This window comes from Nerophis ophidion, linkage group LG14 (assembly GCF_033978795.1).
Source record: "Nerophis ophidion isolate RoL-2023_Sa linkage group LG14, RoL_Noph_v1.0, whole genome shotgun sequence".
Taxonomy (NCBI): domain Eukaryota; kingdom Metazoa; phylum Chordata; class Actinopteri; order Syngnathiformes; family Syngnathidae; genus Nerophis; species Nerophis ophidion.
Window position 1 is genome coordinate 53,784,571 of NC_084624.1, and position 20,062 is coordinate 53,804,632.

Consider the following 20,062-nt stretch of genomic DNA (forward strand, 5'->3'; position numbering starts at 1 on the left):
GTTAAACTACTGTCAATGGGAGTTACAGTTAAACTACTGTCAATGGGAGTTACAGTTAAACTACTGTCAGTGGGAGTTACAGTTAAACTACTGTCAATGGGAGTTACAGTTAATCTACTGTCAATGGGAGTTACAGTTAAAGTATTGTCAATGGGAGTTACAGTTAAACTACTGTCAATGGGAGTTACAGTTAAACTACTGTTGATGGTAGTTACAGTTAAAGTATTGTCAATGGGAGTTACAGTTAAACTACTGTCAATGGGAGTTACAGTTAAACGGCTGTCAATGGGAGTTACAGTTAAACTACTGTCAATGGGAGTTACAGTTAAACTACTGTCAATGGGAGTTACAGTTAAAGTATTGTCAATGGGAGTTACAGTTAAACTACTGTCAATGGGAGTTACAGTTAAACTACTGTCAATGGGAGTTACAGTTAAACTACTGTCAATGGGAGTTACAGTTAAAGTGCTGTCAATGGGAGTTACAGTTAAACTACTGTCAATGGGAGTTACAGTTAAACGACTGTCAATGGGAGTTACAGTTAAACGACTGTCGATGGGAGTTACAGTTAAACTACTGTCAATGGGAGTTACAGTTAAACGGCTGTCAATGGGAGTTACAGTTAAACTACTGTCAATGGGAGTTACAGTTAAAGTACTGTCAATGGGAGTTACAGTTAAACTACTGTCAATGGGAGTTACAGTTAAACTACTGTCAATGGGAGTTACAGTTAAACTGCTGTCAATGGGAGTTACAGTTAAACTACTGTCAATGGGAGTTACAGTTAAACTGCTGTCAATGGGAGTTACAGTTAAACTACTGTCAATGGGAGTTACAGTTAAACTACTGTCAATGGGAGTTACAGTTAAACTACTGTCAATGGGAGTTACAGTTAAACTACTGTCAATGGGAGTTACAGTTAAACTACTGTCAATGGGAGTTACAGTTAAACTGCTGTCAATGGGAGTTACAGTTAAAGTATTGTCAATGGGAGTTACAGTTAAACTACTGTCAATGGGAGTTACAGTTAAACTACTGTCAATGGGAGTTACAGTTAAACGGCTGTCAATGGGAGTTACAGTTAAACTACTGTCAATGGGAGTTACAGTTAAACTACTGTCAATGGGAGTTACAGTTAAACTACTGTCGATGGGAGTTACAGTTAAACTACTGTCAATGGGAGTTACAGTTAAACGGCTGTCAATGGGAGTTACAGTTAAACTTCTGTCAATGGGAGTTACAGTTAAAGTACTGTCAATGGGAGTTACAGTTAAACTACTGTCAATGGGAGTTACAGTTAAACTACTGTCAATGGGAGTTACAGTTAAACTGCTGTCAATGGGAGTTACAGTTAAACTACTGTCAATGGGAGTTACAATTAAACTGCTGTCAATGGGAGTTACAGTTAAACTACTGTCAATGGGAGTTACAGTTAAACTACTGTCAATGGGAGTTACAGTTAAACTACTGTCAATGGGAGTTACAGTTAAACGGCTGTCAATGGGAGTTACAGTTAAACTACTGTCAATGGGAGTTACAGTTAAACTACTGTTGATGGTAGTTACAGTTAAACGACTGTAAATGGGAGTTACAGTTAAACGGCTGTCAATGGGAGTTACAGTTAAACTACTGTCAATGGGAGTTACAGTTAAAGTATTGTCAATGGGAGTTACAGTTAAACTACTGTCAATGGGAGTTACAGTTAAACTACTGTCAATGGGAGTTACAGTTAAACTACTGTCAATGGGAGTTACAGTTAAACTACTGTCAATGGGAGTTACAGTTAAACTACTGTCGATGGGAGTTACAGTTAAACTACTGTCAATGGGAGTTACAGTTAAACTACTGTCAATGGGAGTTACAGTTAAACTGCTGTCAATGGGAGTTACAGTTAAAGTATTGTCAATGGGAGTTACAGTTAAAGTACTGTCAATGGGAGTTACAGTTAAAGTACTGTCAATGGGAGTTACAGTTAAACTACTGTCAATGGGAGTTACAGTTAAACTACTGTCGATGGGAGTTACAGTTAAACTACTGTCGATGGGAGTTACAGTTAAACTACTGTCAATGGGAGTTACAGTTAAACTACTGTCGATGGGAGTTACAGTTAAACTACTGTCAATGGGAGTTACAGTTAAACTACTGTCAATGGGAGTTACAGTTAAACTGCTGTCAATGGGAGTTACAGTTAAAGTATTGTCAATGGGAGTTACAGTTAAACTACTGTCAATGGGAGTTACAGTTAAACTACTGTCAATGGGAGTTACAGTTAAACGGCTGTCAATGGGAGTTACAGTTAAACTACTGTCAATGGGAGTTACAGTTAAACTACTGTTGATGGTAGTTACAGTTAAACGACTGTAAATGGGAGTTACAGTTAAACGGCTGTCACTGGGAGTTACAGTTAAACGGCTGTCAATGGGAGTTACAGTTAAACTACTGTCAATGGGAGTTACAGTTAAACTACTGTCAATGGGAGTTACAGTTAAACTACTGTCAATGGGAGTTACAGTTAAACTACTGTCAATGGGAGTTACAGTTAAACTACTGTCAATGGGAGTTACAGTTAAAGTATTGTCAATGGGAGTTACAGTTAAACTACTGTCAATGGGAGTTACAGTTAAACTACTGTCAATGGGAGTTACAGTTAAAGTATTGTCAATGGGAGTTACAGTTAAACTACTGTCAATGGGAGTTACAGTTAAACTACTGTCAATGGGAGTTACAGTTAAACTACTGTCAATGGGAGTTACAGTTAAACTACTGTCAATGGGAGTTACAGTTAAACTACTGTCAATGGGAGTTACAGTTAAACTACTGTCAATGGGAGTTACAGTTAAACTACTGTCAATGGGAGTTACAGTTAAAGTACTGTCAATGGGAGTTACAGTTAAACTACTGTCAATGGGAGTTACAGTTAAACTACTGTCGATGGGAGTTACAGTTAAACTACTGTCAATGGGAGTTACAGTTAAACTACTGTCGATGGGAGTTACAGTTAAACTACTGTCAATGGGAGTTACAGTTAAACTACTGTCAATGGGAGTTACAGTTAAACTGCTGTCAATGGGAGTTACAGTTAAAGTATTGTCAATGGGAGTTACAGTTAAACTACTGTCAATGGGAGTTACAGTTAAACTACTGTCAATGGGAGTTACAGTTAAACGGCTGTCAATGGGAGTTACAGTTAAACTACTGTCAATGGGAGTTACAGTTAAACTACTGTTGATGGTAGTTACAGTTAAACGACTGTAAATGGGAGTTACAGTTAAACGGCTGTCACTGGGAGTTACAGTTAAACGGCTGTCAATGGGAGTTACAGTTAAACTACTGTCAATGGGAGTTACAGTTAAAGTATTGTCAATGGGAGTTACAGTTAAACTACTGTCAATGGGAGTTACAGTTAAACTACTGTCAATGGGAGTTACAGTTAAACTACTGTCAATGGGAGTTACAGTTAAACTACTGTCAATGGGAGTTACAGTTAAAGTATTGTCAATGGGAGTTACAGTTAAACTACTGTCAATGGGAGTTACAGTTAAACTACTGTCAATGGGAGTTACAGTTAAACTACTGTCAATGGGAGTTACAGTTAAAGTATTGTCAATGGGAGTTACAGTTAAACTACTGTCGATGGGAGTTACAGTTAAACTACTGTCAATGGGAGTTACAGTTAAAGTACTGTCAATGGGAGTTACAGTTAAACTACTGTCAATGGGAGTTACAGTTAAACTACTGTCGATGGGAGTTACAGTTAAACTACTGTCGATGGGAGTTACAGTTAAACTACTGTCAATGGGAGTTACAGTTAAACTACTGTCAATGGGAGTTACAGTTAAACGGCTGTCAATGGGAGTTACAGTTAAACTACTGTCAATGGGAGTTACAGTTAAACTACTGTTGATGGTAGTTACAGTTAAACGACTGTAAATGGGAGTTACAGTTAAAGTACTGTCAATGGGAGTTACAGTTAAACTACTGTCAATGGGAGTTACAGTTAAACTACTGTCGATGGGAGTTACAGTTAAACTACTGTCGATGGGAGTTACAGTTAAACTACTGTCAATGGGAGTTACAGTTAAACTACTGTCAATGGGAGTTACAGTTAAACGGCTGTCAATGGGAGTTACAGTTAAACTACTGTCAATGGGAGTTACAGTTAAACTACTGTTGATGGTAGTTACAGTTAAACGACTGTAAATGGGAGTTACAGTTAAACGGCTGTCACTGGGAGTTACAGTTAAACGGCTGTCAATGGGAGTTACAGTTAAACTACTGTCAATGGGAGTTACAGTTAAACTACTGTCAATGGGAGTTACAGTTAAACTACTGTCAATGGGAGTTACAGTTAAACTACTGTCAATGGGAGTTACAGTTAAACTACTGTCAATGGGAGTTACAGTTAAACTACTGTCAATGGGAGTTACAGTTAAACTACTGTCAATGGGAGTTACAGTTAAACTACTGTCAATGGGAGTTACAGTTAAACTACTGTCAATGGGAGTTACAGTTAAACTACTGTCGATGGGAGTTACAGTTAAACTACTGTCAATGGGAGTTACAGTTAAACTACTGTCAATGGGAGTTACAGTTAAACTACTGTCAATGGGAGTTACAGTTAAACGGCTGTCAATGGGAGTTACAGTTAAACTACTGTCAATGGGAGTTACAGTTAAACTACTGTTGATGGTAGTTACAGTTAAACGACTGTAAATGGGAGTTACAGTTAAACGGCTGTCAATGGGAGTTACAGTTAAACTACTGTCAATGGGAGTTACAGTTAAACTACTGTTGATGGTAGTTACAGTTAAACGGCTGTCACTGGGAGTTACAGTTAAACGGCTGTCAATGGGAGTTACAGTTAAAGTATTGTCAATGGGAGTTACAGTTAAACTACTGTCAATGGGAGTTACAGTTAAACTACTGTCAATGGGAGTTACAGTTAAACTACTGTCAATGGGAGTTACAGTTAAACTACTGTCAATGGGAGTTACAGTTAAAGTATTGTGAATGGGAGTTACAGTTAAACTACTGTCAATGGGAGTTACAGTTAAAGTATTGTCAATGGGAGTTACAGTTAAACTACTGTCAATGGGAGTTACAGTTAAACTACTGTCAATGGGAGTTACAGTTAAACTACTGTCAGTGGGAGTTACAGTTAAACTACTGTCAATGGGAGTTACAGTTAATCTACTGTCAATGGGAGTTACAGTTAAAGTATTGTCAATGGGAGTTACAGTTAAACTACTGTCAATGGGAGTTACAGTTAAACTACTGTTGATGGTAGTTACAGTTAAAGTATTGTCAATGGGAGTTACAGTTAAACTACTGTCAATGGGAGTTACAGTTAAACGGCTGTCAATGGGAGTTACAGTTAAACTACTGTCAATGGGAGTTACAGTTAAACTACTGTCAATGGGAGTTACAGTTAAAGTATTGTCAATGGGAGTTACAGTTAAACTACTGTCAATGGGAGTTACAGTTAAACTACTGTCAATGGGAGTTACAGTTAAACTACTGTCAATGGGAGTTACAGTTAAACTACTGTCAATGGGAGTTACAGTTAAAGTATTGTCAATGGGAGTTACAGTTAAACTACTGTCAATGGGAGTTACAGTTAAACTACTGTCAATGGGAGTTACAGTTAAACGGCTGTCAATGGGAGTTACAGTTAAAGTATTGTCAATGGGAGTTACAGTTAAACTACTGTCAATGGGAGTTACAGTTAAACTACTGTCAATGGGAGTTACAGTTAAACTACTGTTGATGGTAGTTACAGTTAAAGTATTGTCAATGGGAGTTACAGTTAAACTACTGTCAATGGGAGTTACAGTTAAACGGCTGTCAATGGGAGTTACAGTTAAACTACTGTCAATGGGAGTTACAGTTAAACTACTGTCAATGGGAGTTACAGTTAAAGTATTGTCAATGGGAGTTACAGTTAAACTACTGTCAATGGGAGTTACAGTTAAACTACTGTCAATGGGAGTTACAGTTAAACTACTGTCAATGGGAGTTACAGTTAAACTACTGTCAATGGGAGTTACAGTTAAACTACTGTCGATGGTAGTTACAGTTAAACTACTGTCAATGGGAGTTACAGTTAAACTGCGGCCCTGTCGGTTCGTGCTGGGAGAGATGTAGGCATATACTCCAGGTCTCTAAGCGGGCTTTTGTTTCCACCCTTAGATTACCAAGGAGGATGCTGGTATTTACGAGGTGTTCTTGAAGGACAAGAGAGGCCAAGATGTGAGCAGGTTTGATCTGACAAATGAAGGTAAGTGCTCGAAACATTTAGTAGGAAAACTTTATAATAGGGGGACCTAAAAAGGGGTTTATAAATATCCCATCTTTCTTTGTGGAGTTTGCATGTTCTCCCTGTGACTGTGTGGGTTCCCTCCGGATACTCTGGCTTCCTCCCACCTCCAAAGACATGCACCTGGGGATAAGCCCCTCCCACCTCCAAAGACATGCACCTGGGGATAGGTTGATTGGCAACACCAAATGGTTCCTAGTGTGTGAATGTTGTGTATCTATCTGTGTTGGCCCTGTGATGAGGTGGCGACGTGTCCAGGGTGTACCCCACCTTCTGCCTGAGTGCCAATGGGATAGGCTCCAGCACCCCCTTAACCCTGAAAGGGACAAGCAGTAGGAAATGGATGGATGACTGGATTCGGTGACCAGAGATGAAGCGCTAGCTGTCCAAAGTCGGGACCCGGGGTGGACCACTCATCTGTGCATCAGTTGGGGACATCTCTGCACTGCTATCCTGTCTCCACTCAAGATGATCTCCTGCTGGCCCCACTAAGGACTGGACTCTCACTATTATGTTGGATCCACTATGGACTGGACTCTCACTATTATGTTAGATCCACTCTGGACTGGACTCACACTATTATGTTAGATCCACTATGGACTGGACTCTCACACTATTATGTTAGATCCACTATAGACTGGACTCTCACTATAATATTAGATCCACTATGGACTGGACTCTCACAATATTATGTTAGAACCACTATGGACTGGACTCCCACACTATTATGTTAGATCCACTATGGACTGGACTCTCACTATTATGTTAGATCCACTATGGACTGGACTCTCACTATTATGTTAGATCCACTATGGACTGGACTCTCACTATTATATTAGATCCACTATGGACTGGACTCTCACTATTATGTTATATCCACTATGGACTGGACTCTCACTATTATGTTAGATCCACTATGGACTGGACTCTCACTATTATATTAGATCCACTATGGACTGGACTCTCACTATTATGTTAGATCCACTATGGACTGGACTCTCACACTATTATGTTAGATCCACTATGGACTGGACTCTCACTATTATGTTAGATCCACTATGGACTGGACTCTCACTATTATGTTAGATCCACTATGGACTGGACTCTCACTATTATGTTAGATCCACTATGGACTGGACTCTCACTATTATGTTAGATCCACTATGGACTGAACTCTCACTATTATATTAGATCCACTATGGACTGGACTCTCACTATTATGTTATATCCACTATGGACTGGACTCTCACTATTATGTTAGATCCACTATGGACTGGACTCTCACTATTATGTTAGATCCACTATGGACTGGACTCTCACTATTATGTTAGATCCACTATGGACTGGACTCTCACTATTATGTTAGATCCACTATGGACTGGACTCTCACTATTATGTTAGATCCACTATGGACTGGACTCTCACTATTATGTTAGATCCACTATGGACTGGACTCTCACAATATTATGTTAGATCCACTATGGACTGGACTCCCACACTATTATGTTAGATCCACTATGGACTGGACTCTCACTATTATGTTAGATCCACTATGGACTGGACTCTCACTATTATGTTAGATCCACTATGGACTGGACTCTCACAATATTATGTTAGATCCACTATGGACTGGACTCCCACACTATTATGTTAGATCCACTATAGACTGGACTCTCACACTGTTATGTTAGATCCACTATGGACTGGACTCCCACACTATTATGTTAGATCCACTATAGACTGGACTCTCACACTATTATGTTAGATCCACTATGGACTGGACTCTCACAATATTATGTTAGATCCACTATGGACTGGGCTCTCACTATTATGTTAGATCCACTATGGACTGGACTCTCACTATTATGTTAGATCCACTATGGACTGAACTCTCACTATTATATTAGATCCACTATGGACTGGACTCTCACTATTATGTTATATCCACTATGGACTGGACTCTCACTATTATGTTAGATCCACTATGGACTGGACTCTCACTATTATGTTAGATCCACTATGGACTGGACTCTCACTATTATGTTAGATCCACTATGGACTGGACTCTCACTATTATGTTAGATCCACTATGGACTGGACTCTCACAATATTATGTTAGATCCACTATGGACTGGACTCCCACACTATTATGTTAGATCCACTATGGACTGGACTCTCACTATTATGTTAGATCCACTATGGACTGGACTCTCACTATTATGTTAGATCCACTATGGACTGGACTCTCACAATATTATGTTAGATCCACTATGGACTGGACTCCCACACTATTATGTTAGATCCACTATAGACTGGACTCTCACACTATTATGTTAGATCCACTATGGACTGGACTCTCACAATATTATGTTAGATCCACTATGGACTGGACTCTCACTATTATGTTAGATCCACTATGGACTGGACTCTCACTATTATATTAGATCCACTATGGACTGGACTCTCACTATTATGTTAGATCCACTATGGACTGGACTCTCACACTATTATGTTAGATCCACTATGGACTGGACTCTCACTATTATGTTAGATCCACTATGGACTGGACTCTCACTATTATGTTAGATCCACTATGGACTGGACTCTCACTATTATGTTAGATCCACTATGGACTGGACTCTCACTATTATGTTAGATCCACTATGGACTGAACTCTCACTATTATATTAGATCCACTATGGACTGGACTCTCACTATTATGTTATATCCACTATGGACTGGACTCTCACTATTATGTTAGATCCACTATGGACTGGACTCTCACTATTATGTTAGATCCACTATGGACTGGACTCTCACTATTATGTTAGATCCACTATGGACTGGACTCTCACTATTATGTTAGATCCACTATGGACTGGACTCTCACTATTATGTTAGATCCACTATGGACTGGACTCTCACTATTATGTTAGATCCACTATGGACTGGACTCTCACAATATTATGTTAGATCCACTATGGACTGGACTCCCACACTATTATGTTAGATCCACTATGGACTGGACTCTCACTATTATGTTAGATCCACTATGGACTGGACTCTCACTATTATGTTAGATCCACTATGGACTGGACTCTCACAATATTATGTTAGATCCACTATGGACTGGACTCCCACACTATTATGTTAGATCCACTATAGACTGGACTCTCACACTATTATGTTAGATCCACTATGGACTGGACTCCCACACTATTATGTTAGATCCACTATAGACTGGACTCTCACACTATTATGTTAGATCCACTATGGACTGGACTCTCACAATATTATGTTAGATCCACTATGGACTGGGCTCTCACTATTATGTTAGATCCACTATGGACTGGACTCTCACTATTATGTTAGATCCACTATGGACTGAACTCTCACTATTATATTAGATCCACTATGGACTGGACTCTCACTATTATGTTATATCCACTATGGACTGGACTCTCACTATTATGTTAGATCCACTATGGACTGGACTCTCACTATTATGTTAGATCCACTATGGACTGGACTCTCACTATTATGTTAGATCCACTATGGACTGGACTCTCACTATTATGTTAGATCCACTATGGACTGGACTCTCACAATATTATGTTAGATCCACTATGGACTGGACTCCCACACTATTATGTTAGATCCACTATGGACTGGACTCTCACTATTATGTTAGATCCACTATGGACTGGACTCTCACTATTATGTTAGATCCACTATGGACTGGACTCTCACAATATTATGTTAGATCCACTATGGACTGGACTCCCACACTATTATGTTAGATCCACTATAGACTGGACTCTCACACTATTATGTTAGATCCACTATGGACTGGACTCTCACAATATTATGTTAGATCCACTATAGACTGGACTCTCACACTATTATGTTAGATCCACTATGGACTGGACTCTCACTATTATGTTAGATCCACTATGGACTGGACTCTCACTATTATGTTAGATCCACTATGGACTGGACTCTCACAATATTATGTTAGATCCACTATAGACTGGACTCTCACACTATTATGTTAGATCCACTATGGACTGGACTCTCACACTATTATGTTAGATCCACTATGGACTGGACTCTCACTATTATGTTAGATCCACTATAGACTGGACTCTCACACTATTATGTTAGATCCACTATGGACTGGACTCTCACAATATTATGTTAGATCCACTATGGACTGGACTCTCACACTATTATGTTAGATCCACTATGGACTGGACTCTCACAGTATTATGTTAAATCCACTATGGACTGGACTGTCACTATTATGTTAGATCCACTATGGACTGGATTCTCACTATTATGTTAGATCCACTATGGACTAGACTCTCACTATTATGTTGGATCCACTATGGACTGGACTCTCACTATTATGTTAGATCCACTATGGACTGGACTCTCACACTATTATGTTAGATCCACTATGGACTGGACTCTCACACTATTATGTTAGAACCACTATGGACTGGACTCTCACTATTATGTTAGATCCACTATGGACTGGACTCTCACTATTATGTTAGATCCACTATAGACTGGACTCTCACACTATTATGTTAGATCCACTATGGACTGGACTCTCACACTATTATGTTAGATCCACTCAACGTCCATTGCACCGGTCACCCTAGGGGTGGGGTCCCCACATCTGCAGTGCCCTCCAAGGTTTCTCATTGTCATCCCATTGGGTTGAGTTTTTCCTTGCCCTGATGTGGGATCTGAGCCGTGGTTGTGGTTGTGGCTTGTGCAGCCCTTTGAGACACTCGTGATTTAGGGCTATATAAGTAAACATTGATTGATTGATAGTAGTTTACATACCCGGCAGCTGTACTTTCTTTTTATTCTGGTTTATAAATGCATGGCACATGTGGAAGACATCCATATTGCTATCACAAGACATTGCATCATTCTATTGAAGACATCTACCACGTCACATGGTGGTATCAGAGGGGAGATTTTACAGAGGGCATGGCAGCTGTGGACAACATCTACCAAGAGACGCATGGTTGTATCAGAAGATGCTGCATAACTTTACAGATGCCATGTCAGCATCTTTGTGCCAGGGGGTGGAATCATAGAACTGAGCACAGCTTTACAAGTCCAATGGCGTAGTCAGGACATATTAAAAGTACGAAGCATTTAATTTAGGTGAGGCATCAATTAGATCAGGGGTCACCAACCTTTTTGAAACCAAGAGCTACTTCATTGGTACTGATTAATGCGAAGGGCTACCAGTTTGATACACACTTAAATACATTGCCAGAAATAGCCAATTTGCTTAATTTACCTTTAATAAATAAATCTATATATATAAAAAATGGGTATTTCTGTCTGTGATTCCGTCGTACATTTTTTTTCCTTTTACGGAAGGTTTTCTGTAGATGAAAAAAACACTTAATTGAACGGTTTAAAAGAGGAGAAAACACACCAAAAAATTAAAATTAAATTTTCAAACATAGTTTATCTTCAATTTCGACTCCTTTAAAATTCAAAATTCTACCGAAAAAAAGAAGAGAAGAACTAACTCATTCGAAACTTTTTGAAAAAGTTAAAAAAGTAATTTATGGAACATCTTTAGTAATTTTTCCTGATTAAGAGTAATTTTAGAATTTTGATGACATATTTTAAATAGGTTAAAATCCAATCTGCACTTTGTTAGAATATATAACAAATTGGACCAAGCTATATTTCATAATTTCTTCTGGATTTTCCAGAACAAAAATTTTAAAAGAAATTCAAAAGACTTTGAAATAAGATTGAAATTTGATTCTATAGATTTTCTAGATGTTTCAGAATATTTTTTTTTATTTTAATCATGATAACTTTGAAGAAATATTTCACAAATATTCTTCGTCGAAAAAACAGAAGCCAAATAGACGAATTAAATTAAAATGTATTTATTATTCTTTACAATAAAAAAAATAAATTTACTTGAACATTGATTTAAATTGTCAGAAAAAAAGGAGGAAGGAATTTAAAACGTTAAAAGGTATATATGTGTTTAAAAATCCTAAAATCATTTTTAAGGTTGTATTTTTTTCTCTAAAATTGTCTTTCTGAAAGTTATAAGAAGGAAAGTAAAAAAATAAATGAATTTATTTAAACAAGTGAAGAACAAGTCTTTAAAATATTTTCTTGGATTTTCAAATTCTATTTGAGTTTTGTCTCTCTTAGAATTAAAAATGTCGAGCAAAGCGAGACCAGCTTGCTAGTAAATAAATACAATTTAAAAAATAGAGGCAGCTCACTGGTAAGTGCTGCTATTTGAGCTATTTTTAGAACAGGCCAGCGGGCGACTCATCTGGTCCTTACGGGCTACCTGGTGCCCGCGTTGGTGACCCCTGAATTAGAGCGAAGGTGACGATTTGTAAACCCTTGCAAGTGTCCCCTTATTGCAAAGTGTGTGTGCTGTGGTAAATAAAGGATCAGACATGACTTGATGCACATTCCCCTGCAGGCTACAAGGCTGTCATGAACGAGCTGTTCAGGGTGATCGGTAAGCACTCCTCAGAGATGCTGAAAAATGTTTTTTTTTTATTACTAATGTCATTAAACACTTCCGTCGTTCCCTCTTCCAGCCAACTCGTCGTCCCAAATCGAAGTCCTGAGCACGGAACACGGCATCATCCTCTACTCGGCGGTCACGTACTACCACCAGGACCAGCGCGTGGGCTGGCTGCACAAGTACGTCCCATCGACACGATGGCCCGGCGGCCCCCCGGCTGATGGTGTCTTTGTTCCTCCGCCAAGGGACGCCAAGATCTCGGCCTCAGAGAGAGTCAAGTCGGGAGTGACGGGTGAGCAGCTGTGGCTGAAGATCAACGAGCCCACCGAGAGGGACAAGGGCAAGTACACCATGGACGTGTTTGACGGCAAGGACGGCGTCAAGCGTGTGTTCGACCTGAGTGGCCGGGGTGAGTTGCATCTTTCGGAAACAAGGACTCCTTCCTAATTCTAAGAGATTATTCATCTGTAAATGATTCCCGTGCAGCTTGGGAGGAAGCCTTTGAGGAATTCCAGAGACTGAAGTGAGTAGAAGAAGTGGAGCTAAGTGTGCTTCTGGTGCAGCCTGCATGAACTCACAATGTCCTCCTCCTCTGCCATCACGTGACACTGCATTTCCTGCCTTTGTGTTTACTGCATGCATTTTTTTATTCACGACGCTTCTGACACTGTTGCTCTCCTTCCTTCCGCAGGGCGGCAGCCATCGCGGAGAGAAGTAAGTTTATATTTACTAACTGTAGGAGCCTAAAGGCTATTTAGGTTCATTTATATTACAAACCCCGTTTCCATATGAGTTGGGAAATTGTGTTAGATGTAAATATAAACAGAATACAATGATTTGCAAATCATTTTCAAGCCATATTCAGTTGAATATGCTACAAAGACAACATATTTCATGTTCAAACTAATGAACTTTATTTTTTTTTGCAAATAATCATTAACTTTATTATTTGATGCCAGCAACACGTGATAAGTTGAGAAAGTTGGCAATAAATACTGATAAAGTTGAGGAATGCTCATCAAACACTTATTGGGAACAGGTGGGTGCCATGATTGGCTATAAAAACAGCTTCCCAAAAAATGCTCAGTCTTTCACAAGAAAGGATGGGGCGAGGTACACCCCTTTGTCCACAACTGTGTGAGCAAGTAGTCAAACAGTTTAAGAACAACATTTCTCAAAGTGCAATTGCAAGAAATTTAGGGATTTCAACATCTACGCTCCATAATATCATCAAAAGGTTCAGAGAATCTGGAGAAATCACTCCACGTAAGCGGCATGGCCGGAAACCAACATTGAATGACCGTGACCTTCGATCCCTCAGGCGGTACTGCATCAAAAACCGACATCAATCTCTAAAGGATATCACCACATGGGCTCAGGAACACTTCAGAAAACCACTGTCACTTAATACAGTTGGTTGCTACATCTGTAAGTGCAAGTTAAAGCTCTACTATGCAAAGCGAAAGCCATTTATCAACAACATCCAGAAACGCCGCCGGCTTGTCTGGGCCCGAGATCATCTAAGATGGACTGATGCAAAGTGGAAAAGTGTTCTGTGTTCTGAGGAGTTCACATTTGAAATTGTTTTTGGAAATATTCGACATTGTGTCATCTGAACCATAGGGGGAGCGAACCATCCTGACTGTTATTGACGCAAAGTTCAAAAGCCAGCATGTGTGATGGTATGGGGGTGCATTAGTGCCCAAGGCATGGGTAACTTACACATCTGTGAAGGCACCATTAATGCTGAAAGGTACATACAGGTTTTGGAACAACATATGCTGCCATCTAAGTGCCGTCTTGTTTATGGACGCCCCTGCTTATTTCAGCAAGACAATGCCAAGCCACATTCAGCATGTGTTACAACAGCGTGGCTTCGTAAAAAAAAGATTGCGGGTACTTTCCTGACCCGCCTGCATTCCAGACCTGTCTCCCATGGAAAATGTGTGGCGCATTATGAAGCGTAAAATATCGCAGCGTTGAAGGACTGAAGCTCTACATAAAACAAGAATGGGAAAGAATTCCACTTTCAAAGCTTCAACAATTAGTTTCCTCAGTTCCCAAACATTTATTGAGTGTTGTTAAAAGAAAAGGTGATGTAACACAGTGATGTACATGCCCTTTCCCAACTACTTTGGCACGTGTTGGAGCCATGAAATTCTAAGTCAATTATTATTTGCAAAAAATAAATAACATTTATGAGTTTGAACATCAAATATGTTGTCTTTGTAGCATATTCAACTGAATATGGCTTGAAAAGGATTTGCAAATCATTGTATTCTGTTTATATTTACATCTAACACCATTTCCCAACTCATATGGAAACAGAGCTTGTAGATAGATAGATAGATAGATAGATAGATAGATAGATAGTACTTTATTGATTCTTTTAGGAGAGGTCCTTCAGGAAAATTAAAATTCCAGCAGCAGTTTACAGAGTTGAGATCAATTTAAAAAGTAAATAATGGGGGTATAAATGGAAACAAAAATATTACAACAAGAATAAAAATATTACAGTAAAATACGAATATAACAAGAGAAACTAGGCAGTAGTGAGCATGTTATGAAAAAGTATTGCACTGTTGTTGTGCATCCCCTGTCATCCTAGTACCCAAACCCCGCCCCCGTTGTACAGTCTAATGGCGTGTGGGACAAATTAGTTTTTGAGTTGGAAGGTGCTTTATGTTTATTCAGCCAAAAGGGGACTTGTCAGGTTCAAACACTGATGACATCTATTAAACAAGACAAAAAGCAAGAAATTAAAGAGAAACAGAATTAAATTTGGCTCATTTGAGGAGAGACATCAGTTCTGTACTCTTGTAAAGTGTCACCATGCTCTGACGAAAGATTGTACGCCTCCTCTTTCATTTGGACTTTCCCTGATTACGTGGCAACAGCTGTTTCTAAGGGAGGGGGGTCGTAAACAGCCATTGCCTTTGATTACAAACAGTACAAAGAAAAGGGACAGCGTGGCGCAGTGGAAGAGTGGCCGTGCGCAACCCAAGGGTCCCTGGTTCAATCCCCACCTAGTACAAACCTCGTCACATCCGTTGTGTCCTGAGTAAGACACTTCACCCTTGCTCCTGATGGGTGCTGGTTAGTGCATTGCATGGCAGCTCCCTCCATCAGTGTGTGAATGTGTGTGTGAATGGGTAAATGTGGAAGTAGTGTCAAAAGCGCTTTGAGTACCTTGAAGGTAGAAAAGCGCTATACAAGTAGAATAGAATAGAATAGAGTTTTATTGTCATTATTGCAATGAACAGGTTCAAAGAACAACGAAATTGGAGCAGCTCCTCCTAAGGTGCATATACAATTTATCATTATTATTTATTATAAAACAGTTCAAATGAAAGGTTGCCTGGAGGGGAGTCTGGTCCTGCTTCCTCTCCGCTTTGTAGTTCTTGGGTCAAGACACAATCTTTTTGTGGATTACAATACATCAAAGAAACAGAACACCTTCATGTTGCTTCCCATCCGACACAGTGCAGTTTTACAAGCCTTCTCCTTGGTAGGATCAAAGACAGCTTTTGTCTTCTCGCCGGGAACTTATGGCAACACAAAGTTTTGTGATAACTTAGACATAATTATTCCGACAGGATTATTCACTTTATTTAACCCTTTTATGGTGTTCGGGTCTGTGGGACCCGTTTTCTTTTTCTATTAAAAAATATATGATGCATATATAATTTTTCAAACTGAGATTCATTGACTTTGGCTCATATTCTGTGAAGAACATGTATCAGAATACATTTAATGACCACACACCATACCCCCCCCCCCCTATACATTTATACTACATATAAGATGTCCGGGTCCACTGGACCCGGGGCTAATAGAAGTGTGGGAATTGATGTTCTGTGTACTAGACTGGCCTGCCCGTAGTCCAGACCTGTCTCCCATTGAAAATGTGAAGGCAAAAATATGAAACGGAAGACTGTTGAACAACTTAAGCTGTACATTAAGCAAGAATGGGAAATAATTCCACTTCAAAAATGTGTCTCCTCAGTTCCCAAACCTTTACTGAGTGTTGTTAAAAGAAAAGGCCATGTAACACACTGGTAAAAATAAGTTGATGAATATTTGTCTTGGCAGTCTTGTCAATTGAATATAAGTTGACAAGGATTTGCAAATCATTGTATTCTCTTTTTATTTACTTATTAGGCAACGTAACAACTTCACTGCTTTTGGCTTGTGCAATATCACGCCTCAGGAATATTAACGACCAAAATGGAGCCACAAACACAATCTCGTTTAGGGCCACAAAAATCTTAGGGCGGTTAATTCATTACATTGGCTTAGTGGCATCAACTGTTGTCGTTTGTCACCCCAAGAAGACGGAGTGTATTCCATCGAGTCATTTTGTAATCAAGAGATTAGTCTGGGCACAACAAATATTAGCAACTTATTCCACTTTAAGGATGACATACGGTATTTCCTTGAATTGCCGCTAGGGTGCTAATTAATTTAAAACCTCTTCTCACTCCGGCGCTCACCAAAGGCATGCGATAAATTTAGGCCTGCGCTTAAAAATTTGAGTGTGATGTAAGGATACCATCATGAAAAGCACATTTAATTAAAAAAACGTTATTATGTTCTTACCTTTTACTTATAAATGAAGTCCATGCGCAGCTCCTTCTGCTCAAAAGCATCGATAACTTGTTTATAGAAGTCTTCCTTATCTTTCTTCAGTTTTAAAAGTCTGTCTCGATGGAGACAGACTCACTATTACCTCCTGCTTCGATTGAAAGTCCAGTTTAATAAACTGTTTTATTTTAGATATGTAATCCTCCATGTTAAAAGTGCAAGCGAGAGGAAAAAATAAACGATCGCTGCTCACTCTTGCTGCTTGTTGTCACTTCTTCTGCAGCCGAGTAGTCGCAAGAAGGATCACTAGCGCCCTCTACCACCAGGAGGCGGGAGTCATTTAATGACTCATATTTGACACACGCAGCTACGGTATATTAATAAATGATAAATGATAAATGGGTTGTACTTGTATAGCGCTTTTCTACCTTCAAGGTACTCAAAGCGCTTTGACACTACTTCCACATTTACCCATTCACACACACATTCACACACTGATGGAGGGAGCTGCCATCCAAGGCGCCAACCAGCACCCATCAGGAGCAAGGGTGAAGTGTCTTGCTCAGGACACAACGGACGTGACGAGGTTGGTTCTAGGTGGGATTTGAACCAGGGACCCTCGGGTTGCGCACGGCCACTCTTCCACTGCGCCACGCCGTCCCTATCAAACATAGCTGCTTACTGTTCTTTTTAGCATATTCAAAAGCCTGGACCTTAAATCCTACTGAATAGGTCTTAATCTTCTTCCCTTTATTTGATTTCAAATGATTGAAATCAGCCTCCTCCATTTTGAAAATGATGACAGGTGAAGTGTCACTCGTGACGTGACGAGTTTGACCCGGCGGAAATTCTAGGTTGGCGCATACTATATACCCGGCGGCAATTCAAGGAAATACGGGAAAGCCACTCCACCTCTTGTAAACAAACACTTGACTGATGGCCGCGTCTTGTATTTGTCCAGATCGCGCTCGCGTCATTGGAGGCCTGCCAGATGTGGTTGCCATCCAAGAAGGCAAGGTAAATAACACACACTCTATTATTGCAGTCATATAACTTTCTCATTACAGTCCTATAACTCTCTTATTGCAGTCCTCTAACTCTCTTATTACAGTCCTCTAACTCCCTTATTACAGTCCTATAACTCTCTTATTACAGTCCTATAACTCTGTTATTACAGTCCTATAACTCCCTTATTACAGTCCTATAAACGCTACTATACCGCCTGGGTTGTTAAAGATGTCGTCCAACATCTTTGCAGTCGCTCAACCTGACCGGCAACGTGTGTGGTGATCCCACGCCTGAGGTCAGCTGGACCAAGAACGAGAGAGAACTGGTCTCCGACGAGCGCTACCTGCTGAAGTTTGAGCACGGCAAGTTCGCCAGCATCACCATCAACGCCGTCAGCAGGGCCGACTCGGGCAAGTACGCCCTGGTGGTGAAGAACAAGTACGGCACGGAGGCCGGCGTGTTCACGGTCAGCGTCTACAACCCCGAGGACGAGGAGAAGGAAGGAGGGGGCAAGTAGATGAGAGCTGCTCTATAAAATAAAGACACACACAGTAGAGACCACCTTCTGTCTTTATTCTGCCGGGACTTGTGTGCTTGGTCTTTGATGATTGACAGCAGAAAGGAAAGCGAGGCATGTTTGTGGCGGTGTTTCAGATAACCTTTGACCCCTGAAAGTAGGTCAGCTTAAAGAACTGTACAGTAAAATCTGTTTGTGTTGTGTTGGTGGCGAGCTTTATGGAGGGGGCGGAGCCAAGCCAGAGTTGACTTTGTAGAAATGGTGCCCCGAGGCGGGCTGCGGTCACGTGAGCGCCACCTGCTGAGATGTGAGACCGTGGAGAGGGAACTTTGTGTGTCCACAGCCAGGAAGTGACATTGTTGTGTTTGATGGTCTTCTAGTTCAGTGTTTTGCAACCTTTTTGGAACCAAGGCACATTTTTTGGCGTTTTGAGGCATCATCAATAAACGAAACTCAGTTGACAGTAAAAAAGTGGTTATGGCAATTGTTGGATATTGTCAGGTCTTGTGATCATGTTTGGTTTAGTTATGTTCTGTTTTGCTTAAGACCAGAGGTGGGTAGGGTAGCCAGAAATTGTACTCAAGTAAGAGTACTGTTACTTTAGAGATGTGTTACTCAAGTAAAAGTAAGGAGTAGTCACCCAAATATTTACTTGAGTAAAAGTAAAAAGTATGTTGTGAAAAAACTACTCAAGTACTGAGTAACTGATGAGTAACCTGTTTGTTTAATGATTACGGCAACAAGTAATGCACAAAAACATAAAAATAGCAATGAGCAAATTCAGAGCCAGGAATATCTCTTAAGCAACTAAAACAATAATATATATTAAATAATAATACATTAAAATAAAATAAAAAAATGGCACATTGAGCCACGATAACTTAACAGCACCATAGCCTCAGTAGGCATTCATTGATTTGATTGATTAATTAATACTTTTATTAGTAGATTGCACAGTACAGTACATATTCCGTACAATTGACCACTAAATGGTAACACCCCAATAAGTTTTTTAACGTTTATCAATTACTTAGTAAATGACCAAGTCGAGGTGATCTACCTCATATATACATACACACACACATCATTTATACAC

At 39.8% G+C, this 20,062-nt stretch overlaps 1 protein-coding gene across 2 annotated transcripts in view; it reads left to right on the plus strand.

Annotated features, from left to right (window-relative positions):
- Window positions 1–19,005, plus strand: part of myom1a (myomesin 1a (skelemin)) — an 83,108-nt gene extending 64,103 nt beyond the window's left edge. For both annotated transcript variants that reach the window (XM_061921054.1, XM_061921055.1), the window contains 8 exons: window positions 6,190–6,277; window positions 12,810–12,848; window positions 12,931–13,036; window positions 13,103–13,266; window positions 13,344–13,380; window positions 13,549–13,571; window positions 18,403–18,458; window positions 18,700–19,005. In XM_061921054.1, coding sequence (XP_061777038.1) covers window positions 6,190–6,277; window positions 12,810–12,848; window positions 12,931–13,036; window positions 13,103–13,266; window positions 13,344–13,380; window positions 13,549–13,571; window positions 18,403–18,458; window positions 18,700–18,966 — 780 coding nt within the window. In that variant the 3' untranslated portion in view covers window positions 18,967–19,005. The remainder of the gene's footprint in view (window positions 1–6,189; window positions 6,278–12,809; window positions 12,849–12,930; window positions 13,037–13,102; window positions 13,267–13,343; window positions 13,381–13,548; window positions 13,572–18,402; window positions 18,459–18,699) is intronic.
- The last annotated feature ends 1,057 nt before the right edge of the window (window positions 19,006–20,062 follow it).